Source organism: Phoxinus phoxinus, assembly GCF_949152265.1.
Source record: "Phoxinus phoxinus genome assembly, chromosome: 3".
NCBI classification, from domain to species: domain Eukaryota; kingdom Metazoa; phylum Chordata; class Actinopteri; order Cypriniformes; family Leuciscidae; genus Phoxinus; species Phoxinus phoxinus.
The window spans coordinates 32,860,842-32,887,203 of NC_136878.1; the positions used below are offsets into that span (position 1 = coordinate 32,860,842).

A 26,362-nucleotide genomic window follows, 5' to 3' on the forward strand; every position below is an offset into this window, starting at 1 on the left:
ACCGCTGTTCCATCCCCACCACCTTCGGTGTTAAATGTTCAGTTGCTTCCTGTCCCAGAACACAGAACATTTAATATCCCCCAACAAGATGATGTATTGAAATGCATAGATTGGTTTGTCACAAGCGATCTCAAATATGTCTATTTTCATAGAAATTCTGCCACAACACAGGAAGTTCCTGAGGTTTGCTTTCGGGGGTGAAGCTTACCAACATCGGGTCCTACTACGGTAGTCACCTACAAAAATCACCAAGGCGGACGGCAACAGGTTCTGCACTCAGGACAAGTCCCTCAGATTTACATTCCTTGGCATCTGAGGTGGGCCCTTTTCTTCTCTTTGAATCACCCAGCCCCCCTGGGTATAGCACCACTTCATTTGTGTGTCCCAGACTGCGTCTTAATGCATTTCCACCGACCACTCTGCTCCCGGGAGTCTTGGCCATGGTCGGTCAACAAGGGTCTTGATCTTATTGATAGCACCTGGTTGGCCGACCAGACCTTGATAAACCTCCTTGATGGCCTCTTCTTGGGCGATTCCGGTCAGGGGAGACCTTCTGTCTCAGTAGCAGGGGACAATGTTTCATCCCCGGCCTGAGCTTTGGAATCTTCACGTTTGGGCCCTGAGGGGGACCAACTAAGAGATGCTGGGCTTCCAGCTGACGTAGTAGAGACTATTCTGAGTGACAGGGCTCCCTCCACTAGAATAATTTATGCCCTTAAATGGTGCATCTTTGAAAGGTGGCAGTTCACTGCCAGATTGTTTCAGTGCAGGAGTTTCTGCAAGAACAGTTGTCAACAGGCACATGTCCTGCTATTCTCAGGGTATTTGTGGCCGCCATATTGGCTTGCCATGCTCTTATTGACAGACATTCAATGGGGAAACACCCTCTGATCGCTCACTTCATTTGTGGAGCTGAGGCCTCCATACAGAGTGAAAGTTCCCTGGTGGGACTTAGCCGTAGTTCTTGAAGGACTGGTCAGGACCCCTTTTGAGCCACTAGAGCAATGTTTCTCAACCTTTTTTTGTTGCCACGGCACAGTTTTGACCCTCAGAAAACCCCACGGATTATGCCAAATGGCATATTAAAACTGGATTTTATATTAAAAGTATTACTCACATTTAATGATGTTTCATTAACAAAGTTTGGAAGGAGCACATTCAAACGCAGTTTTATGACTTCTAATACTAGTAACTTTCCAGCTCTACCTTCTAAATCACTTCTTTTAAAATCTGCCCACTCTCCAAGAATAACATAGATTTGATATTCTCTTTGATTTATTCATAAAATTGAACATCTTTAACAAAATCAAAGCAACAATGGGAAAGTGAACTTGATTTGTAATTTTCAGAAGAAGCATGGCAAGATATTATAAATAAGATTCATTCAACCTCAATCTGTTATTCAATTCAAAGTAGTTCACCGCCCCCACTGGACAAAAGCAAAAATAGCTAAATTTTCACCAAATATAGATTCCTTGTGTATAGGTATAGAGTTGAGATCGCTAATCATACACAACTGGTTTTGGTTATGTCCTAAGCTTGTTAACTGTTGGCAATTCATAATTCATTTTCTTTCAGGAGTTCTGGATGTATCTATTAATCCTTCCCCCATTCTTGCAATATTTGGTATGACTACAGAACTCTGTTTAGATAAAAATGCTAGAAACATGATCGCTTTCTCGACTTTAGTAGCTTCAGTAGCGTTTCTTGACTTTAGTAGCTTTATATTGCTTAAATGGAAGGACAGATTTCCTACTTTTAGTCATTGGATTATAGAGTTGGGGTACTCGAACTCGGACTCGGACTCGAGTCCGGTCTCGAGTCCAATTTTGAATGAACTCGGACTTGTCACGCACTCGGATGAATTTGTACTCGGACTTGACACGGACTCGAGACATTTTAGACTCGGAAAAATGTCCGAGTCCAGTCGAGTCCGGGCACTGGATGACACAATATTATTCAAAAACGAAACGACGTTGTTTCAGCGTTGAGCATATTGTAGCCAATCACAGTTAAGTGCATAAACACAGTGGCAAATCAGAGGCATTTTAGAGTCAGCATGCGAAGAATTCGCTCAAAATGTATGTTCAGAATCAGCACGAGCTGTATCCTTTCGCAAATCCCCTCATAAAAGACAAAGTCTCTCTAGACGCAATATAAGATATTCACTGTGCAGTGCGGACAACTTCAGTCAGTGTTTATGACGAGAGTTTTAGGGAGAGTGCAGAACGCGGTAAGTGATGGCTTAAAGGGAGCGCTATTGACAATCTAAATAGTTTTTTTTCATACTTCTAGAGGACCAGTGGTTACGTTCACACTGTAAATTATAAAGAGTGATAACTGCATTTAAATGTGGGATTTAATCCACTTAATTTGTGTCGTTTGAGTCATGAAATTGCGATGATTTGACACATAGCAACATAAGAAACTTGATAACCATAGCAACATTTTGGCGTCTAATAATGTTGTAATTTTTTTTACATTTTCACTTTAGTCATAAGTTTACACCTTGCAGAATCTCCTAAATGTTATTTTTATAATTTTTTTAATAAGACGGATCATACACACATTGTTTCTATTTAGTAGGGGAGAGCGGGGGCGAAAGTACCATTTTTCAGAAAAACATAATTTTAAAAGATGATGGTTTAGACAGAGATATATTTTTGCTGTGCTCAGTCACTCACAAGTGTGGTCTATCAATACCAGGTGGTATTTTGTAAAAATGTAGAATGACTTCAGTATAATTTCACTTTGAACTTAAGACTGCTCATGTTACTTTCGACCCCGTCAGTTGGGACGAAAGTAACACACAGGTGGGTCAAAAGTAACACAACAATATACAAGGTAGATTTTTTGTGTTACTCTTGTTTTTTTATTTATTAGCCTAAATATACTTGAGTATGACCTTGTTAACATGTAACATCAAACATGCAAACATATTTTGGCCTTTATCTTTGCAAAAAAAAAAAAAATTAAATGAAAATGTAAGTTAACAGTTTCATCAAATGTTTCAAAAGTAACAAAACAGTACAAACTTGAATTGTTTAGAATATTTTGGTATTGGCAATGTCAATGCATTTTATAAAATGTTTTTTCAACATGAAAAATATGAAAATTAAATTAAATTAGCATAATATCAATTCTCAACATAACAATAGTCATATTTCCATCCAGCTGTTTTTATGCATACATTTAAAATGTGCATAAAAACATCTGGATGGAAACCCTGCAACTTCATAGGTGGAGGTGGAAAGCTATAAGGTATGGCTAAAACCTAAATGTGACTAGGTAAATGGAAACAGATTGAGTGAAAATAAATAGTGACACAGAAATCAGCTGATTTAAATGTGACTTAAGCTTTAAACGCCCTCTCATAAACATCTGTTATATTCTGTTGGTATAATATGACATAAACATGTTTTAATGAATGCTGCAACACACAGAAAGTCACCACATTAGCAGAGGGACAAAAGAAACACTTGTTTTCACTGTAGCGGGACAAAAGTAACAAGTGTTACTTTCGTCCCGACAGGAACTCCTGACATTTAAACCCAATTTACTTTTATACTGAAAAACTCTGACAAGGCAAACTTCAGGATGTGTTACAGCACTAAATAACCTGTAGATTGATCATTACTGTGTGACACATGAAACGAAAAACACAACTTGTAATTTAAAAAAAAGTACCGCTTCAGTATTTACTTATCGTACTCGAAAACAGCTTTCCGGATCTATCCGCGGGAAACAATGATGAAATCACGTGATATTTAGCGGCTCCGTCACTGGCTGCGTGCTGAATCTGCTGTCATAGCTTGAAACGCAAATGTAATCGGGGCTCAGAGAAAATCGCTTTGTTACTTTCGTCCCGTGTTACTTTCGCCCCGGTTCTCCCCTAGCCTACTGCCCTGAAAAATCTTTTTCACATAACAGATGTTTAATAGCCTAAATAAAATACAAACACAAAATAAAGACAGATTACATATTACATATTAATATTAATATTGTGTCATTACCTGAATGATCCACAACTTTTTTTTTTTTTTTAATGGTTGTTCATGAGGAAAAATCCTCCAGCTCCTTACATTCTTTGCTTTTCCAGCATCTTCTGCATATTTGACTCCTTACTAGCAGTGACTATGATTGTAAGATCCATATTTCCACACTGGTGACAACTGAGGGACTCATACACAACTATTACAAACCCTGCAAACATTTAGTGATGCACAAGAAGGAAGCATCCGTTAAGAGCCAAGGGTTGTAAACTTTTGAACTGGATCATTGGTGTAAATTGTTCTTATTTGTTTAAAAATGCATTCATTAATTTAGTCCAACCCTTCAGAGGATAAATAAGATATTAGCATGTAAAACAAAATAAGAAAAATGTAAACATCATCTTGCTCAAAAGTCTTGCCCCTGACTCTTATCGTGTTGCATTATTAAGCATTATCTTACATATTCTAAAATATGTACAATAGGTAATGTACAATAAACAAACTGTAACTACACATTGCAATCATTTTGTAAGGTTTAAAATATTAATTTAAGAGCTCAGTGTTGAGACATTTCGCCGGAATTTGATTGACAGGTGATCTGACCAATTATAATGCAGATACACGCCATTTTTGTTCGACAGACAAACCAAACCAGTTAGTAGATTAAAGTCAGTGGACTTGAACTTGAAAAATGCTGTGTATTGATTTCTTTTTGCAGTTCTGATGTTCATTTATGTTTAGTTTGTGCTATAACTAGAAGAGATTATCAGTTCACGTGCTGCTTGAACTGAGGCCTACACATTAAAGCACCACAAAACAGTATTTATTGCTTCATAAAATCATACAAAATTTGAAAGCTGAGACTTTATTTCATACCAAAAGTACCCTGCTCTGTCTTGTCTGTTGGCACATTGTTAGTGTCCTCTTTGCTCCGACCGAGAACATGTGGAGTGAGAGAGGAATGGCTTGTCGGACGTAGCAACAGTAACCAAGAGGGGCGGGTCTTTGTGAAAGGTCAATTTCAAATAATTTAAATCTTTGTGGACTCGGCCGGACTCGACTCGGACTCGGATGTTAAGGACTCGGACTCAAGTCCGACTCGGCCCTTTTTGGACTCGGACTTGGACTTGTACTCGGTTGTTAAGGACTTGGACTCGACTCGGACTCGACAAAGGTGGACTCGGACCCAACACTATTGGATTAGAAATCTTATGTATCATCTTGCACTAGAGAAGATTCGGTACTCCAGTATGATATAGATGAAGCGGGATATTTAAAACAGTATAATGTCTATAACTAGGCGGCAAATACTAAGACTCCTCTCTTCAAATACAAAAAACATTAGCCTTTATAGACATAGTGATTCTTGAGGAAAGAAAACACTGTACTTATTCAAACATCAGTTATTTTTTTAACCTTTGCATAGCAAAGAAGCAGAGATCTCCAAACTGCGTGCTGCACTTCATTCACGATAGAGGCAGGGTGGAGTTATGAGGTTTGACTGACAGTTTGAGGATCCAACTGAATTACGAGGTTTAGTCACAAGCTATTTTAAATCCTTTTCATTGGTTAAATATTTGTAAAATCCACTTATTTCTAATGATGTGACCAAGCCAACATAATACAAGTCAGTTGCCAAAATTGAATCAAACCGTTGCACTGATTTTTGATACCAACAATGGATGGAAACAATATAAGAGGGAGAGGAGGAAGAGTGCATGTAAGGTGGTGAACAATGAGGAAGATGATGCAGACGAGAAAGAGCAAGTTATGGAGAATGATGTCAAGGCTGGATCTGGCACACCAGTTGTTGTTTTTCCCCTGACAAGAGAAGACATTACCTGTGATGTGGACAAAGTCCTGGACCCAGCAAGAAGACGTAAGCTGAGGCAGAATGAATCTCTCATTGATCTTGATTTTGCCTGTAACCGGTTTCCATTTTTTTATGTAGTGTTTAATGAATGATCTGAAAAAATTATTTGATTTTGAGCACAGATAAAATAGTTTTGAGGCAATTGTTTGATTTTGCCAGATGAGTCAGAGGTTTTCTGAATGTAGTTTGAAGATTTGGTTTTGTGTTTAAGGATTTGAGAAAGTTGGTGATGGTTTCGAGAAATATGTTTTAGCAATTCAGAAAACCTGTAACATTCCCCTAGGTCAACATCATGACACAGCGTCAAAGTTCCCTCGTAAGGGAACAGGTTCCCTGAGAAGGGAACAAGACACATTGTCTATTTGCCATTCTTCACGGATGCCTGCACGGCTTCTGCAGACAAATAGGCTCTGGGGATCCTATCAGCATTATACTAAAATGATTTTAAATAAATAAATAAATCGGATGACAGAAGGCCTGTTGAAGACTGCGTATAACAGGCTTCACAGCACAGTGCTTTAGAAATGTATGTATCAAGTATGATACAAACTAGAGGTCGACTGATGTACCGTTTTTGCTGATTCATCTGCAGATTCTGCACTGATAACTATCAGTTATCGGCAGTAGCCAAGTCAAGTCACCTTTATTTATATAGTGCTTTTACAATACAGATTGTTTTAATAGCAGCTTTACAGTGATAACAAAAAAAAATGCAACAAAGTTTGTTTCGGCTGTACAGCAGCTCTAGAAGAAAATAGGGTCATAGTCCAACTTAAGTAAATTCAGTGATTGTTAATTTCTGTTGTAAAAAAGTTATTAATTTAGTTCATTGATATAAATGGCCGCTCTGGAGAAAACAGTGATGTCCTCGTTCAGCTCAGTTCAGTTCTCATATAATGGTATTAATGCAGGCAGATCAATAATATTGTTGAATATTAAGACACTGTAATCCACAATGATGACAGGTTGCTAGGGTATCATATTGGCGAACAGATTCGGCTAACGCTCAGTGCGTATTCGGGTTTGCTTTCTGGAGAGCATGAAAGGTTTTTATTTACAACATGTTATTTGGAGCGTTGAGCAATGCAGCCAATCACAGACATGTATGTTGATCTCTTGAATGCAATAGCCAATTAGAGGTGTTTAAGCTAGTCAGAATACACGTACCGTTCAAAACAGTTGATATCCGATATTCCACACATTGCATAGGTAACTATAAAGTTTACTCTAATCATAGAATATTAGGTACAAAATGAATAGTTCTCCAAAGAGATCTGCATCCTCGCAAATCATCTCATTATAACAAAATAGATCATGCAAAAAAGAGATTAATTGTGTAGTGTAGACAGCTTCATTGATCATAACTGAGATGAAATCAGCTTTTTAGTGATTATAAAGAAAGCATTTTTTTTTAGCGCTGCATATATAATCCATGCATGATTTGAATTAAAGTTTTGTTTTTCATGCTGCTAAGAGGACCAACGGCCACGTACATGCTGCAAAGTTAATTTATAGATTTTAATTAAAAGTACAATACAATTTGATGGTTCGGTCAATACTGTTTATTTTTGTAATAAAGTTCAGCACTATTTTACTTTCAGAGTTATGTTTTGATTCAGTATACGTTTTAGAAACTATTGATCAATTAATCGGTTATCGGCAAGTACTGCCCAACTTAGTTATCGGTATCTGTAAAATCAAATATCAGTCGACCTCTAGTTCAAATAGCAAAATCTCTCCCAAACTCTTGGCACAGGATCAAGACTCCTCTTTTATCAGTTATTTGCGCTAGGTTTTATTGTACTGTATTTTTATTAGGTTTATTAGGTTTAGTTAGTACTTCGTTATATGCAAAGGAAGCATTTAATTGCATTTAACTAATTTCTGTAGCTAAATAAGTCATTCTGGATAAGAGCATCTGCTAAATGTAAATGAGTCATTAGTCTGTAGTCCAAAGAGAGGTGACAACAACACCAATAAAGACAGATTTCACTTGCCACGGAAGGCTACACGGATACCACGGTTCCGCTCTGACTTACTGTGCGTTGGTTGAATCCATACTGTACTCTTCTGTGTACCTGGATAAAGCAGACATGGGTGACACAAAAGGGGAGAGAGAGTTTTCAATAAAGGACACATGCAAATTATAAACATGCAAAAACATGCTGGAAAAGGCTGGGTTGGCCACAGTCCTTATGAAAAGCACTGCAAAAGAATATCTGACAGACATCTTTGTCAAATGTGTGTCATTGTGCTGTGACACACTGCATTTTCACAATGTGTTTAGGTTATGATTTTTTGAAGTGCCATTTGAAAGCTCTGAGCTGGATCCATAATCTGGATTAAAATGGAGTTTTCATTGCCCCAGGTTTGCTCTGTGTGGCTATTTATTTGACACAAAAATGGATGATCATGATATGGATCACATGGAGGTTAGATGATGACTGCATTATCACAAACAACTTGATAAATTGAGAGCAATATTGCTTTTAATGATTGATGTACACAAATATTGCACCAAATATTGGTGTGTACAACTGTCAAGTAGGTGCAACTGCAATACAACAGAAAATGCAAAAACAACTATTATACTAATATAAGCAATGGTAACAGACATTCCTGAAGGAACGGGCTGAGTGAATATCCATGTCGAATGAACTGCATATTCTATCTGAATTTATGGGCCAAATATTCTCTGTGAATGGATTACATTAAATATTCCCTCTGTGTGGTGTGGTGAGGAGTGCAGTATTTCAGCTGAACAACCACAGGGCTGTGAAGGGTTCATTACGCTGTAGCACCATCTCACTGGCACAAGCAATGCTGATCAATGCTGGCAGAAATTTATATTAAGAGTCCAAAGGCAGGAGGCAATAACCCCAAATAACCCCAAACTCAAAAAGACTGCTGTGTTTTTTCATGGGACATATCTTGTGTGTTCAGTGCAAACTGAACTGAAATCACAAATTCAAAAACCTATTATCTTAATAATTTTTTTATCACCTAACTACATAGTTAGGGTCACTAACATGACACAATTGATTTAATTACTGATTGTACCCTTCATGTGTTACTCAAACATTACGCCCGTTTCACACATACTCCGTTTGCAGTGCGTTTGGTTTGCGGTGCGTATTTTTTCCCGTACCCATGTTAACAGGTTAGAGCTTTCACACTGCACACGGATGCGGTCCGGCAATCCGTTCCAGTTGCGGTGCGTATGGGTCAATGACGTGACGCGTCATTTTTTTGTCCGAAGGCCTTAATTATAATAAAAAACAAAGATAATACATCCAAAGTATGTAAGGTAGTACAACTTGATCTCTTCTATTGAATCCAAAAAGTTTTAATTATATTTTACTACATATAAAGGTATTTTAAAGATTTTGAAGTGTCAAAAGGTCATTCGGTTTAACCGTCCGAAGGCCAATACAGCCATTTCATTTGTTATTAAAATATCTTAAAATGTAATAAATTTATATATTTTTTATTCTGGCATGATTTTATAACATTATATATCAACATAGTGCAAATTGGTATTAAAATTATGTGTAGAAGTCATTGCTTTGTTATGAGAAAGAATGTCCGGAAAAATGAATTTCATTGATTTCATTCGGAGTAACCAATATAAAGGCACCATTTTAGATAAAGTCATGCGCAGGGGTGCACATAACTTTTTCAGTGAGTTACTCAGATGAGGACCAGGAGATGGTGTTTGGTCCTCACCCCATATGTAGCGTTGCCACAGCTGTCAAACATGACGTCACATTTTCGTTTTTATAGCATAAAATAACTAACTAAAACCAAACTTATAAAAAATAAATAAACGAACACTTAAATTTACATCAGCGTGCAAAAGAACGACCTAAAATGATAGAAAACACCTTTGGAAAAAAATAATTTGAAGTGTAATTTGATTGTTCAGATATATTTATTTGTATAAATTAAATATAATTAATCCTTATTAAAGATAATAAAGAGCAGTGAATTTTCTCTTTTTATTTTGTTGTTTGATCAATATTAAGTGTACAGAAGGCATTAGGTTTATTACGCACTGTCACTTTAAGAGTGTGCAGATCCAATTGCACTGATGCACGGTACGTTCTGTAAAGACATAACCGACTGTGTTTACGTGAATACTCTCCAAAACGGACATTTAGACATAATGTTGTGTGTATTTGTCCATTCAGACGCGAAAGAGAGCTCGATTCAGTCCTTGCGCGCAGCGCGCTGTGTCTATGTGCAGGGCTGCACGCTTCGGGTCGTGTGTGTGTGTGTGTGTGTTCGCACAGAAAAACATACAGAATAAAGCTGTCTTACGGGTCGTCACTCTTATTCAGATATATCCATATGTCTGCTCTTCTCTTTCTCCCAGACGTTTACATTTTTTAACGATTTGAGACATGCATGAAGCGCATGCCGACTCAGTAGATCAGCACGTTACAATTCAAATGTTCGCATCTTCCACAAACGCAAATCAGTTCTGACTGGATCACTTCCCCAATCGTCCCTCCCTTACATTTCCGTCTAGTTTTTATTCGTCATAGTGGTCGTCATTTAAAACAAGGTTTTTATTTAGTTATCGTCTCGTTTTCATCTGTGAAAAAATTAAATGAACACTGCCTAGGTTGCATTTTGGCGACAGTACGCAAAGGCACGTAGTAACACAAGTGGCATTACGCATTCCTGATTTTTGTCGCGCATGCGTACCTGCGTACCAGTTATGTGCACCCCATGCGCTCAATATCATGTGACAGGATGTGACATCATTCAGACACCTGCAAAGGACCACACGGTCGTGAAGCAAAGTAAGTAACTCACTCTTAACTATTTGAAAAATTCATGTTTTCACTTGCTTATACGCATGTCCCGAAATATCAGGTCATTCGGTACAACCGCTATAAAACATGGAAAATTTTGTAATATTTTCAAAACTTGAATTAAATATAAAATGTCTGATTGTCTTTTTGCTAGCTGGATAGCCAGCTAACTGGCTATCTAGCTAGATATCCGCCTGTTAGCATTGTTTGAAAATATTGTAATTCGGTATTACCAAAAATGTCATTCGGTAATACCGAAAATGTGGTTATACCGAATGACTTACTGGTTGTACCGAATGACAGCAATGTATGTAGGTCATATTTGTACATATCTGGAATAAATAAATACAACATTTTATTATATATGTATATTATTACATCATTTTGACTGAATTTTACTTTTGCAGATGCCTTTATCAAATAAGGAAACAGCAGTTTGCGATCAAAGCTGATGCTGTTAAAAAAGAAGAGATACTTGCCAAAAGAGAAAAGTATAATTTGTTTACACCTGACATCCCAGTGGATGAGGTACCACAGGAACCCCCCTTTGGCATCAGAACCAGAAAAAATCTTCTACTTTACAACAATTAGTGAGCCAGAACCTCAAGATTATGCTCCAAATACTGAACGACTTTCATGAATATATAGCATCTAACAATCTAATCTAAATGTTTAACAATTTAAATATTTGTTCCAAGAACACTTAATTGCTTAAATGTTTTAATTACTTTAATATCATTAACAATATGAGTTATATGTAAATATGTTCGTTCCAATAACAATGAAATCAAGCGTAGCGTCAGTTCTGGCAGGTCACGTTAGTCAAGCTCTCATCAGTGACTCTCATCTGATCCACGTCCACCTATAGGAATACGACGCCTATCACCGTATACATTATAAGCTCCTTCAGTATTATCAGCAGCGATCGCGTTTCCCAGGAGCTTATTACCCATCTCCCTCCCCAGCTCCACCTCTCATCAGTCAGGATTTGGCATTCTGATTCCCCTTTGAATCAAGACTAAATTCTCAAATTATGTTGTACATTAAAATATTAAATTAATGACATCTGCAATACATTAATGTAGGCTCTGTTCTGTTTACCCTAAGGAGGGTTATTGCTACTCTTCCTGCTCTTATCCATGCTAGGCTGCCCAGAACAGAGCCAATCCAAACTGTATGCAAATTGTCAATCGTAATTGATGATAGTGGTTCTGACAGAAATGTTTTCATGTTTCATGTACTTTTTTACATTAATATAATATTATATAAAAAATAAAATGTGCTTTTGTAACTATTTTTGTCTGTGTATTGTCTTAAATATTCATAATGTCAAGGGCAGCAGACATAGTCATTCGGTATAACCAGCCTTGGTCATTCGGTAAAACCGATATATAGTAAATATTTAAATCGAATAATATTGTTTTTAATAACTAAAGGAACTACAATTATATAAATATAAAGCAGATTAGGCTTTTTTCCTACATTTACCCTTTTCTCATTTCCCTGTGCAAAGTTTTACTTGAATATGTAGGAGGGTTTAGAGTAGTCCAATAAAATTATTACATTTATGAGATAAGTGATAATTTTATTTTATATTTCTTCCATGGTACACACTATATACCATCTCAACATCAATGTCTAATCAGGTTTGTTCATGAATAATTATCTGCAAATTAATAATTTTAAATATATTCATGGTTAAACCGAATGACTTTTTTTGGTTACAAATTTTGTCAGTCCTGTAAAAAATTACAAAAGCAGTGTTAATTGATTGTACAAACCACATAATATTATTGTTAACACCTAGGTAAACAAAAAAATGGTTTCAAAATTAGTTATATCTCCATTATATTTTTTTACACTTTTAAAAACCTTATTCGTCAATGACCCGTATACAGCAAGTGCAGCGATCGTTTACGCAGAGTCTATTTTCTGCTGTGCTGCACCGCACTGCAGCGTATTGTTCACATTGAAATACACATAGATTGACAAGAAACTGTAATAATTTGATCATATACTCATAATTACAGTTAATGTGTTCTACATTTACTAAATTACAGGATTAAAAAAAATAAAAACAGTATAGTCCCAAGAGTTGCAAAATGTGATCAAATATGACTTTTCCCCGTCAAGAAATACATGAAATGGGGGAGGGGAGGGGGGCACTAGCATCACAGCAGACAATCACGTGAGAGGCTGGTGGAGAGAAAAGTAGCATAACTCAAAAACAAGGTGACAGTGACATGGATGACAATCGTCTCATTGTGGAGGTGGAAAAATACACAATTCTGTATGATCCACAGAATATGTTGTATAAAGATTTAAATGCCAAAGAAAGGGCATGGGAAGCAATTTCCTCGGCTATTGGTGTCGATGGTAAGTTTTAAAATGTTTGTTTCAAGTGCGATGTTTATAGGCCTTTAGTTGACTAATGAATACAAAAAGTTATTTATATGATTATTGGTTTTAAACGAGAATATAAATATATATTATTGCTGCATGTTGTTCTATTTAAACATGAATATGTGTTGCCCTTTTTGTTTATTTTGTTTATTGTCACATTCAACCTTCATGTCATGCGAATTTATTAAATGTAAATGAACATCAGAATATGTAGTTGTAGCCTATATCTGAATTCATTCAGTAGCGCACTGCAAACGCACGCAGCATGTGAAAGTACTATAGTGCGTGCTGCTCCAGTACCGCACACGCACTGCAACACGCACCGCAAACACACTGCAAACGGAGTATGTGTGAAACGGGCGTTAGTCTATATAAATGTATTCACTCCATTCCAGTAAAGGCTAGTCAAGCGTACAGTAAGTGCTCTGCTGATATTATTAGTGTTATGTTATCTCCCAGTAACCTTTAAGTGGTGCAAAAATTTAAGTAGATAAAAGACATTGCGAAACACCTTTCACTGAAATTACATACACACTATAGATAAAAATGACTCTATTTCAGCACGTTCTCTTTCTCTCTCTCTCTTGTATACTTTAAAGGTTTTTTTTCACCCAAAATTTACATTTCCGACGAGAATACTTTTTGTGCTAACAATTTCTTCTCTTCCGTGTCAGCTTTAAGCTGATTACATAGTAAACACAGTGCAGAGCCTCTGGGTTCTACGTCAGAACAGCGGCTCATTATTGGCAGACGATGGACTATTTTAACAATGTCTTCTTTACTACCTTTCTGGACCTGTTGCAATCATGTTGCTGCCCATGGTTGGTTTAGAAACCTCTCGGATTTCATCAAAAATATCTTAATCTGTGTTCCGAAGATGAACGAAGGTCTTACAGGTTTGGAACGACATGAGGGTGAGTAACTACTGACATAAATGTCATGTTTGGGTGAACTAACCCTTTAGGATAGTATTTGACCTTGTACAGGTAATTTGGATTAAATAAATGTTTGTTCCCGTGACTCCTTTAGCGGACCTGGTAACTAAAGTCACAATTTACAAATGTTTATGTATATCAAATGTAATTAATGTTTCATTATTAAAGAACTGACACGATACAGAAAAATCACAAGTCCTGTTAGAATGGTCCCAGTAGGATGTAAAATCACTGCATTGAAACACGTTCTTTTATTCAGACAGCAGGTACTGATGTTTCTAAGTGCGCTCGTTCCACAACCTCAAGTGCTTTGAATGTGAAGATTTAGGCCACAAACGTTTCTCTTGCCCGCATAAGAAAGTGGATAATGAATAGCAGTTGCCTGTTGGTTCAGCTGAGAGCGGATCTTATAAATATATCAACAATACCGATACCGCGGACACAAGCGACAGAATAAAAGCGAAAGGCCTTCAGAGAAGGTCATCAGGCACAATGAGGTGAGTGAAAGAGCAGTGAGCAAGCGGGATGTAGTTCTGCTGTTGTCAGGCATTTAAGCGATGAAGTTGAGGATGTGGATAATAGTAAGAATGTGACTCATATGTACAGTCAATAGAGGAAGGCTCAGTAGATGAGTTAAAAGGCTTTCACTGTAATGATGATAAATTATATGAGAGATGATGAACGATGGTCTGAAGGGAAAGAGATGTCAAAAGTGATTAAAGGAGAATTGTATACTGTAGCTCAAATGAATGAATTTTTCTTGATGAAACTAAGGGTAAAAGTCTTGAAGTAAGTGATTTTTTTTCCAGAATTGGACAAGTTTACAGCATCTGCAATTTGGGCAAGAGTTAGCAGTTATGAAGAGCTTTCACAGCAGAAATGCTTAGAATAAAGAAAAACATCACTGCAATTCGACAAAGAAATAGCACTAGAAAAGAGAGGCCAAAGAGGGGAAAAAAAAAACTAAGTAAACACTATGGCTAACATCTTCAAAAAGAACAACTTATTGACTGTTTTCTCACTAATCTCTCTTTTTTAGGCCTTATGGGTGGGATCCCTTAATGTTAATGATGAGATGAGGGAATGCCATTATAGAATTTATCAGGTTAAAATACATCTAGATGTGATTTTCTTGCAAGAAACCGTGAAACTTTGGTGGGGGAATGAGTGTTCTTAATCATGGAACTAACTTGAGTGCAAGAGATTTGTATTTTTTTCTCCAGCCTTAAAAGTAAAAATTCTGTCTAAAAAATTAATTTTCTAAAAAAAAGAAAGAAAAAGGAACCACTTTTTTTCCTCAAATGTTTTTTCATTTATTGTTTCAGTGTGGGAAACTTGAAGCTTTGTTGTCCACATTAAAAGATTGGTGTAAGATTTTAGGAGAAGTGTTCTCATATACTTTTTATTTATGGGCCTAAGAATAACAAAAATAGAAAGCAGATCCATGTGTTGCTTAAATCTTTGTTCAGGCATCAGGCAAAAATGTCAATCTGGCTATCACGCAAAGGTAAACTCAGTGGTGTGGGGTCAACTAATCCATAAATGTTTCGATTTTAAAGGGTTTTGTGTCCATTTTAAAGGGTCAAATGAAATGGTAAGGTTAAAGGTGAAATATGCTTATTATCACCTGGTCAAAGATCTAGACACTTTTTAACTATACTTGGGGAGTCAACCAGTATTTGTCAGAAAATGACATTGATGGTTCTCTGCAAATGTATGTCTAATTGTGTTTTAAATCTTTTAAACAAACATAAAGATGTACTGGATTTTTTTTTAAATTCGGTGTAGTTATTTTTAATTTATTTATTGGTATTATACAATTGTGTGTATATTTGTGTTCTTATGTAATCTTGTTTTTTAAATAATTAATTAAAGGATCTTCAAAGTCAAGTCTCTCTCTCTCTCTCTGGGAGTTTGGGGTGTGTGAGTTTTCTCACGGGTGAGAGGAGCGATTTAAATGGGGTTTTTATTCCTCTTTTCTTGTTTCTTTTCTAGTTTTTGGTTCAAAACTTTTCTGATATAAGTTTTTCCTTTTCTGTTCGCAAGTGTAAGATAGCATTGAGATAGCATTAGGTGAGTATTTTTTCTTTGTTTGACCTGTTGGCGGGTGTTTGAGATGGAGGCTCACCCGAGAGGGTGTGACTCCTCTCTCTCACTCCGCCATGGAGTTAGATGCGTACCTGAGGCCGGCGTTTCAGTGGAAGAAGTGCTCGTGGCGATAGGCGAACAGGTGGGGTATGATAACGTGGTTTCAGCTTCACGGATGAATAAGGCCGTTGTGGTCTTTCTGAAGGAACGGAACTTAACCAGTCGGTTGGTTGAGAGCGACATTTGGGTAAGTGGCGTTTATACAGTCATTTCTCCGCTGGTGTCTCAATCGAGCCGTATAACAATCTCGAATTGTCCCCCTTTCATACCAAATCATGACATAGAAAAGGAATTGTTGAGATTTGGGAAAATAGCTAGTGGAATTAAAACGGTTCCACTAGGATGTAAAAACGAGTCGCTGAAACATGTCACGTCTTTTAGACGACAAGTGTTTATGTTTTTAGATTCAACGGCGCTTGACATTTCCTTTCGAGTCCTGTATGAAGGCAAGTCCTACATGCTTTATGCAAGTACTGGGAGTTTAAAATGTTTTGAATGCGGTGAATTAGGACACAAAAAAAATGCGCGCCCCCATAAAACGAACACTGAAAATAATGAGTTGGACAATGAAAAAGCAGGACCGAGTGGGTCAACGGAAAAAGCAGGACCGAGTTGGTCAACTGAAAAAGTTGGACCGAGTGGGTCAAAAGAGAAAGCTGGACTGAGTTGGTCAACTGAAAAAGCTGGACCGAGTGGGTCAAAAGAGAAAGCTGGACCGAGTTGGTCAACTGAAAAAGCTGGACCGAGTGGGTCAAAAAAGAATGATGGTGAGAAGGATAGTGTAGGAGGGAATTTAGATGACACTGAAAAGAAGGGAGATGAATTAGAAAGGAACGAAACACAGATTAATCAGGAAGTAAGCTGTGAAGAAATAGTTGCAAAAAATTGTGGTACTGGTGGTGAGAGAGTTGAGGAAACTGAGGTGAATGTTTCTCAATGTGAAGATGAAACTGGACACAGGAATGATCATGAAGGTGCTGGTGAGGTTGATGACAGGGATGACGAAACGGAGGAGATGGGAGATGAAACTTTTGGAAAGACTTTTGATGTCAAGAGTTTTTTTCCTGATGTTGAAAGATTTGTGAGATCGGTATTAAAATACAGAAGAGTGTAGGATTTGAAGAATTGAGCCGAAGGAAAAGATTTAGACTGAAAAAAATTGTGACAAATATACGGAAAAGGAAAGAATTGGTTAAAAAGCAATATACGTAATGGTTAGGTCACAAAGGGTGCTTTTTTCTTTTTGTTTCCTTCTGAATGTTTGTCTTTCTCTTTTTTCTCTTTTCATGGAGAGCATAAAAATAGGGACAATTAATATTAATGGAGGAAGGAATTATAGTAAGAGAGCCGCTTTGTATGAATTGATTCAAAACAAACATATGGATATAATTTTTTTGCAAGAAACCCATAGCGATTTAGGTGATGAAGTGGAATGGAAAATGTGGTGGGAGGGCAAGATTTTTTTAAGTCATGGCTCTAATCTAAGTGGTGGTGTTGCAATTCTGTTCTCAAAGAAGCTTAATATGACTAATATATCTTCCTATGAGATAGATACGGGCAGAATTTTGATTGTACAGGTGGAGTTAATGGGATTTCCATTTTTTTTCATAAATGTTTACTCGCCAAATAATGGAGCAGAAAGGCTAGAGTTTAAAAAAAAATTATCTAGTGAATTAAAATGTTTTGATAACTCGTATATGGTTCTTGGGGGTGACTGGAATTGCACCTTAGATTTTACACTAGACCGAAATGGTGAGGAACCGTATCCTCAGTCTGCTAATTCATTAAGCAGTATTATGAGAAAATATGACTTATCTGATGTATGGAGGGAGAAACACCCAACAGTAAAACAATATACATGGGTTAAAGCTTCTCATGATCATATTAGTGCTGCGAGGTTGGATAGGTTTTATGCAAGTAAAAATAATTCCAATAGAGTTTTAAAAGCTAACATCTTTCCAAACGGTTTTACTGATCATCATTTGTGCATGATTGAAATGAGTTTAAAAAAGTCACAGCGTTCTAGCTATTATTGGCATTTTAATTTGAAACTATTACATGACTCTATATTTTGTGAAAAGTTTGGGTTATTTTGGTCTAAGTGGCAAGAGCAAAAAAGTGACTACGAAGACTTAGTGCAATGGTGGGAGATTGGAAAAGCACAAATAAGAATTTTTTGCCAGAACTATACAGCCCACTCAAATAGACTTGTAAAGAACACTATTAAATTACTTGAGAGAGAAATAACTGAAATTGAAGAAGGAATTATTGAAGAAAATTCAGAAGAAGTGGATCAATTAAGAGAAAAAAAGACTGTTTTGGCGTCCCTGTTCAATGAAAGAGCAAAAGGTGCTTTGATAAGAGCCCGTTTTTCCTCAATACGAGAAATAGATGCTCCGAGCTCTTTTTTTTTTCAACTTGGAGCGGAAAGAAGGAGACAGAAAACTTATGTTACACTTGAAACTACCAGATGGGACTTTAACAACTAATCCAAAAGAAATGAGAAACCATGCAAGTAACTTTTATACTGATTTATTCAAAGCAAGAGACTGTGACAATAACTGCATGGACGACCTACTAAGAGATTTGCCAAAGCTCACCGATGATCAGAGACAATGGCTTGATGCCGATATTCAATTGGACGAAATATCAGAGGCGGTAAAGAAACTTTCCAATGGCCGGTCCCCTGGCATTGATGGACTCCCTTCTGAATTCTACAAGCAATTCTGGACTCTTTTAAAAGATGATATGCTTGATGTTTTTAGATTTTCTCATAGAAAAAATTAACTGCTGACTAGTTGTAGAAGAGCGGCTTTATCTTTATTGCCAAAAAAAGGTGACCTTGGACTGTTAAAGAACTGGAGACCAGTAGCTTTACTGTGTACCGATTATAAAATTCTAGCCAAATGTCTTGCAAATAGATTGAAACAATATTTAGAGTATGTCATCAATGATTTTCAAACGTATTGTGTGCCAAAAAGAACAATAATGGACAATCTTTTTCTTGTGCGTGATATAATGAATTTAGCAAATGCTGGCATTTTTATTTATTTAAAACTCTTAAAGCTTTTGGTTTTGGTGAGAATTTTATCTCTTGGATCAAACTGTTACACACTGGAGCCTCTGCATTGTTAAAAGTTGGAGGTGGGCTAAGTTGTCCAGTTTTAGTTCAGAGAGGTATAAGACAAGGCTGTCCTTTGTCAGGACAGCTGTACTCTCTAGCAATTGAACCCTTACTATACAAACTTAGGGAGAAATTGCAAGGGTTTCTAGTGAAAGGTTGTGAAGACAGGCCAATCACTCTTTCGGCCTATGCTGATGACATCACTGTTTTTATAAGAGGTGATACAGATATAATGAATTTAACAAATGCTTTAAATATTTACGAAAAGGCTTCATCAGCTAAAGTAAATTGGGAAAAGAGTGAAGGATATTTATTAGGAGATTGGCAGGGAAGGACCCCTCCTGTGCTTCCAGGGGGAATTAAATGGGGAAGAGGGGGTTTGAAGATGTTGGGGGTGTTTTTAGGAACAGATCAGTATAGGCAGAAGAACTGGGAGGGTATGGTGGAGAAAATGTGTGACCGGTTGTCTCGATGGTCGTGGGTGCTGCCCCAGCTATCGTATAGGGGCAGGGTATTGGTCACGAACAATCTGGCTGCATCTGCATTATGGCACAAAATGAACGTTCTGGATCCCCCGGAAAGTGTGGTTGAAGAGTTGCAAAGAAAGCTAATTGACTTTTTCTGGGATGGGCAGCACTGGAAAAAAACTGCAGTACTTCTCCTACCTATTCAAGAGGGTGGACAAGGCCTGATGGACATTAAAAACAGAATAAAGACATTCCGACTTCAAGCAGCACAAAGATTGCTGTATGCGGAGCCGTGCTGGGCTGATACAGCGCGTGCTGTGTTGAGGACAATGAACATTTTCAAGTATGATGTGCAATTGTTTTTGATCAAATTGACCAACATGGACTTGAAGAATATTTCCCCTTTCTACAAGGCAGTTTTGAGAGCATGGACTTCAACTTTTAAGGTCAAGAGGGTTCTCACAAATATTGGACTCTGGAGAGAGAAGGAACCTCTTTTTAATAACCCGCTGATACCAGCACCGGCACTGGAGCCCAGAAGCATTCAGAACGTAATGGCAAGAGCGGGGTGTACAAGAATTGCTGACCTAAAGACTGGTGAAAACTGGAAAAGTCCAGAGGAGATGTGCAACAAGACAGGCATCAAGTCCATAAGGATAATAAAGAGGATCATGGATGGAATTGTTTCTGCATTGCCTTCTGTCTTCAGACAAAGCCCAGAGGAAAATGAGGTTCCTGAACAGAACGGAGGGAGTCTTTTTCCTCAAGTGGAGGTTTCAGCAGCAGTGGATGAAGAGCCGGAGGAAGGTTCTCTTCTACATTTCAGGACTCCTGTGCTGGAAGGCTTTGAGACTGTCTCAAAAAAGTCACTGTACAATATTTGCGTGAAAGTATCCCATTATAACGTGCTCAAAGACTGTAAAGAGACAAAGTGGTCAGATTTGTTCGGGCCAGACTCGTCCCCTAGAGGATGCTGGAGGTCCCTATACAAACCTCCTATAGAGAAACACACGGCGGATCTCCAATGGAGGGTTGTGCATTGGGCGGTAGCTACAAACAGGCACGTGGCACACATTGACCCCACTGTAGGGAAAGAATGTCCTTTTTTTTGGCACCGAAGAGTCAATTGATCATTTGTTTTTAAATTGTTTGAGGTTAAGAGGTTTGTTTCAGATCTTAGATGGGTGGGTCAGAGATTTTGGGGTAGATTTTAATAATGCATTTTTCATTTTTGGACCAAAATATGTTGCATCAGACAGGAAAAAACTCTCGTTAATTAATTTTGTGGTTGGAGGAGCAAAGATGGCAATATGGTTAACGAGGAAAAGGAAACTGAAAGGAGAGGGGGATGTAGGTCCTGAGGTGGTCTTAAAGGCTCTTATAGCAACTAGAATCAAGGCAGAGTTTGCATATTTTAAGCTAATGAATAATATGGACAGATTTATTGAAATTTGGGCTTTGAATGATGTTTTGTGCTCAGTGGATTATGAAAATGAGCTGGTGTTAAATTTATGAGTTATTGTGACTTAAAAAAAAAAAAAAAATTGTCTAAATAATGATTGTAATTTTTTATTCAATATTTTGTCACGTTTATGAGTTGATGAGTGTGTATTTATTAATGTACATCTGAGAAAATAGATGCTTATGAGGAATGTCTATAAAGTATAAATAAAGGTGTGTTAAAGGTCTCTCTCTCTCTCTCTCTCTCTCTCTCTCTCTCTCGGTGCATGCTGGGAGTGTTTGGGTTGTGCGTGAGGGTTTCACGGGGAGTGCAGGAGAATTTTTCGTATTTCTTTTTTTCTATTGCACATTAATTAAAATGTATTAGAAGGGGAATACTTTTTGACTAGAGGAGCAAAGACTGTTTATTTGGAAACTTTTGTGGCGGCATCGAGATGGCGTCTCACCCCGCGGCCGCGGAGGTGCTGGCGTCACCTGTGTCGCTCCGTCAAGGCGTCAGGTGTGTGCCTGCACAAGGCGTGACGGTGGAAGATGTGTTACTGGTGGTTGGAGAACTAATCGGATTTGAAAACATTTCTTCGGCGTCGAGGATGAATAAGGCGGTAGTGGTGTTTGTAAAGAAGGAAGAACAGGCAAATCGGTTGATAAGCGATGGAATTGTGGTAGGTGGAGATTTTCTTACCGTTTCACCGCTGGTAACGCCAACGACCCGTATAACCGTGTCTAATGTCCCCCCTTTCATTCATAATGATGAAATTGAAAGGGCGTTGGCGAGATATGGAAAGTTTGCAAGTGGGATTAGAACTATTCCACTGAGGTGTAGAAACGAAGCTTTGAAGCACGTTATGTCGTTCAGGCGGCAAGTGTTTATGTTTTTGAATCAGCCAGAGCTGGATGTATCGTTTAGAGTTGGCCACGAGGGAAAAACCTATGTGGTTTACGCTAATACTGGTAGCATGAAGTGCTTTGAGTGTGGGGATATTGGGCATAAGAGGATGGCGTGCCCACATAAGGCCCAGGATAGGCAGGAGGAGGAGGTAGCTGAACATGGTGCTGCTGTTGAGGTTGTTCAGGAAAAAAATGACGATGTACAGAATAATACTGATGAAACAAATTTTGAGAAAGTAACAACTCAGATTACAGAGGGAAGGAAAGTTGTTAATGCTGATTTGATTGACAGTAATGATCAGAAAGATGATGTTGATGAAAACGAGGGTTCTATTGGACAAAATAATGCATCTAAAATGGGGGAAAGTAGTGTGATGACTGATGATGTCAACAAAGGAAAAATAAATGTTGCAATTGCTCAAATTGACGATTCGGAAGTATCTAACAGTGTTGAAATGTGTACTGATTCTGAAATGGGAGATGATGATATTTTCCCTGAAATTTCAGAATTTGGTTCACAAATCATGGAGGACACATACACACTGCAAGAAATAAATGACTTTCTTGATACAACTTTTGGAAAGACTGTGGAAGTCAAAGATTTCTTCCCAGACATAGGGAAATTTATAGTATCGGTGACTTTGTTACAAAGAAACGTTAGTCATGATGTTCTTAGCAAGCAGAAAAGATTTCGGCTAAGGAAGATCTTAACGAAGTTAAGAAAGAGTAGGGCAAACGCTTCACAAAATGATTAGAACACACAGGGTGTCGGCTATTCTTTGTCTTTTCACTCTGTTTCTGTCCTCTTTATATTTTTCCCTTTTTATGGAGTTTTTGAGAGCAGGCTCCTTAAATATAAATGGGGGTAGGGATGGAAATAAGTTAGCAATGGTGTCAGAATTATTTAGAATTAAGAAGGTGGATATTGTTTTTTTACAAGAGACACATTCCAATACAGAAAATGAGTCGGAATGGGATAGATGGTGGGAAGGAAAATGTGTGCTAAGCCATGGGACAAATTTGAGTTCTGGTGTGGCCATATTATTCTCAAAAAATATAAATGTAAATATTTTAGTTGTAGAAGAAGTTGTGAAGGGAAGAGTATTACTAATGCATATAGAATTTAAGGGAACTGTGTTTGTGCTTATAAATGTTTATGCACCAAATATTGGGCCTGAGCGAGTGGAGGTTTTTATGAAACTAAAAAATGCTGTTCAAAAAATTGGAGATCAGGTGTGTGTTATCATTGGAGGTGACTGGAACTGCACTGTGGATTTTATACTTGATAGGAATGGGGAAGAACCTCATAATGAGTCAAGTGTGGTATTATCAAAAATCATAAAAGAGCTTAATTTGATTGATATTTGGAGGAAAAGAAATATAGGGATTAGACAATATACATGGCTTAAAGCGTCTGAGAATAGAGTTAGTGGGGCAAGACTAGACAGATTTTATATTGATAAAACATGGAATAATAAGGTGATGAATGCTGTTATTTTACCTGTTGGGTTTTCAGATCACCACTTGGTTTTATTTGATTTAAACATGAAGACAATTACAAAGCCAAATTATTTTTGGCATTTTAATGTTAAATTATTACAAGATGCTTTATTTTGTGATAGTTTTAAATTATTCTGGAATAAATGGAAAATGCGGAAAGATTCTTTTGAAAACATGTGTCAGTGGTGGGATGTTGGCAAAGTAAATATAAGAATATTTTGCCAAAATTACAGCTCACATAATACATCAAGGGTGAAGTTTGCAGTAAAAAGCTTGGAGAAAGACATTCAAAGAATTGAAAGTACTATTTTTAATAATGGAACTGGGCAGAGTGAGCTGTTGAATAAGAAAAAGAAAGAACTTGGCTCGTTATTACAGGAGCAAGTGAAAGGAGCAATTGTAAGGGCGAGAATCTGTTCCATTAAAGACATGGATGCTCCTACATCATTCTTTTTCAATCTTGAAAAGAAAAGCTCCCAACAAAAACAAATATATCATCTTCAACGGCCGGATGGGACTATAACGTCAGACCCGGTGGAAATAAAGACGCTGGCAGTTAACTTTTACAAAGAACTGTATGATGCTGAGGACTGTGAAGCTGAGAGTGCTTCTGATTTGCTGAGTGATTTACCTCAGGTGGAGGATGAGGGGAAAAAATCACTAGACAGTCAAATAACTTTTCAGGAGATTACAGAAGCAATGAAACAGTTATCTTGTGGACGTTCTCCGGGAATTGATGGACTGCCAGTTGAGTTTTACCAAGCTTTTTGGAATATATTAGGACAAGATCTGTATGAAGTACTCATTCAAAGCATCAAAAGTGGAACACTTCCTATAAGCTGCCGAAGAGCTGTACTGTCTTTGCTTCCAAAAAAAGGAAATCTAGGTCTTCTAAAGAATTGGAGACCAGTTTCTCTATTGTGTTTGGACTATAAAATACTGTCAAAGTGTTTAGCAAATAGGCTAAAGTGTTATTTAGAATTATTGGTTCAAAATGACCAGACGTATTGTATTCCCAAAAGGTCAATCATGGATAACCTCTTTTTATTAAGGGATGTAATTGATTTTAACCAATTTAATCATTTCAACCTGGGTATTCTTTGTTTGGACCAAGAGAAAGCATTCGATCGGGTTGACCATGTGTATCTTCTTAAGGTTTTAAAGCATTTTGGATTTGGAGAGAATTTTATATCTTATATTAAGTTGTTATATTCAAATGTTTTTGTGATGGTTAAAGCTGGTGGAGGATTGAGTGCACCAATACCGGTATCAAGGGGTATTAGGCAGGGTTGCCCGCTTTCTGGACAACTGTATAGCCTCGCTATTGAGCCTTTGTTGTGTAGGATAAGGAGAGATCTGAATGGAATTTTACTTCCTGGCATAAATAGTACTAGTAGGGTGTCATTATCTGCCTATGCGGACGATATTACAGTCTTTATCACAAGCCAAAATGAGGTTGACGTTTTAACGGGAATTATAAAAAAATATGAGAGGGCATCTTCAGCAAAAATGAACTGGGGAAAAAGTGAAGGGCTGATTATTGGTCAGTGGGGAGGGTTAGGACCTCCAATATTACCGGGTGGATTGCTGTGGGTAAGAGAAGGGTTAAAATTTTTAGGTGTTTTTTTAGGAAATGCAGCATTTAAAGGGAAAAATTGGGAGGGAATGCTGGAAAAGGTGAATGCTCGGTTGTCTAGATGGAAATGTCTATTACCACATTTGTCGTACAGGGGGAGAGTTCTGGTGGTAAACAACCTGGCTGCCTCTACCTTGTGGCATAGACTTGTGGTACTGGAGCCACCTGATGACTTGATCTGCAGGATACAAAGGACTTTTGTGAATTTCTTCTGGAGTGGAGAACACTGGATTCGTGCAGCAGCACTTTATCTTCCAGTTCAAGAAGGAGGCCAAGGTCTGGTGGACGTGAGGAGCAGAATCTGTGCTTTCAGAATCCAAGCAGCACAGAGACTTCTCTACCATAAGAACTTGGTTTGGTCTCAGACTGCAAAGGCAAGTCTTAAAAAAGCTGGGGGTCTTGGATTGGATAGACATTTATTTTTAATGAACCTGGAGAAGATAAACATGTCTGAGCTTTCACACTTTTACCGGACAATGTTGCATTCATGGAGAACTGTTTTTAAAGTTGAAAGAGAGGTTGATGAACCTGGGAACTGGGTTCTGGAGGAACCATTGTTTTTTAATCCAATGACTCGAACAAGACTTTTGTCTTCTGTGAGTGTGAGTGCATGCTTACAGAGAAATGGAATTGTCAAGCTGGGACACCTCTTGAATAGAGATGGATGGAAGCCGCTGGAGGAACTTAAAGAAATGACTGGTTTAAGATCTTCACGCTTGACAGAAAAGTTGTTGGAGGAGATTGTCAATGCCTTACCAGGTAGTTACAGAGAGTACATTGGGAGAGGAGCTTTGATGGACATGACGAATGAACGGGAACTCCCAGGAATTAAAATCTCTCATCTCATAAAGACGGAAAATGAAGATGATGGTGTGGGGTCAATTCTATCTTTTAAAACCCCGCAGCTGGAACATTTTGAGTCTGCATCCAAAAAAGCAATATATTACTCTACAGTCAAAGTTTTGCACCAGGACTCTCTTAAAGGACAAAAAGCCTCGAAGTGGCCAGGTTTGTTGAAGCCAGACTTCCTCCTGAGGGACAGGTGGAGAGCCCTGTATAAGCCTCCCATAGAGAAGCGCACGGCTGATCTGCAGTGGAGGCTTATTCACGGGGCG

The 26,362-nt window shown here is 37.8% G+C and overlaps 1 protein-coding gene across 16 annotated transcripts in view; it reads right to left on the reverse strand.

Moving 5' to 3' along the window:
• Nucleotides 1-26,362, reverse strand: part of kcnt1b (potassium sodium-activated channel subfamily T member 1b) — a 105,665-nt gene that overhangs the window by 50,693 nt on the left and 28,610 nt on the right. For 3 of the 16 annotated variants that reach the window (XM_079607288.1, XM_079607295.1, XM_079607286.1), the window contains exon 2: nucleotides 7,905-7,943. The exons of the other annotated variants lie outside the window; for them this stretch is intronic. In XM_079607288.1, coding sequence (XP_079463414.1) covers nucleotides 7,905-7,943 — 39 coding nt within the window. The remainder of the gene's footprint in view (nucleotides 1-7,904; nucleotides 7,944-26,362) is intronic. 16 annotated transcript variants of the gene reach the window in all.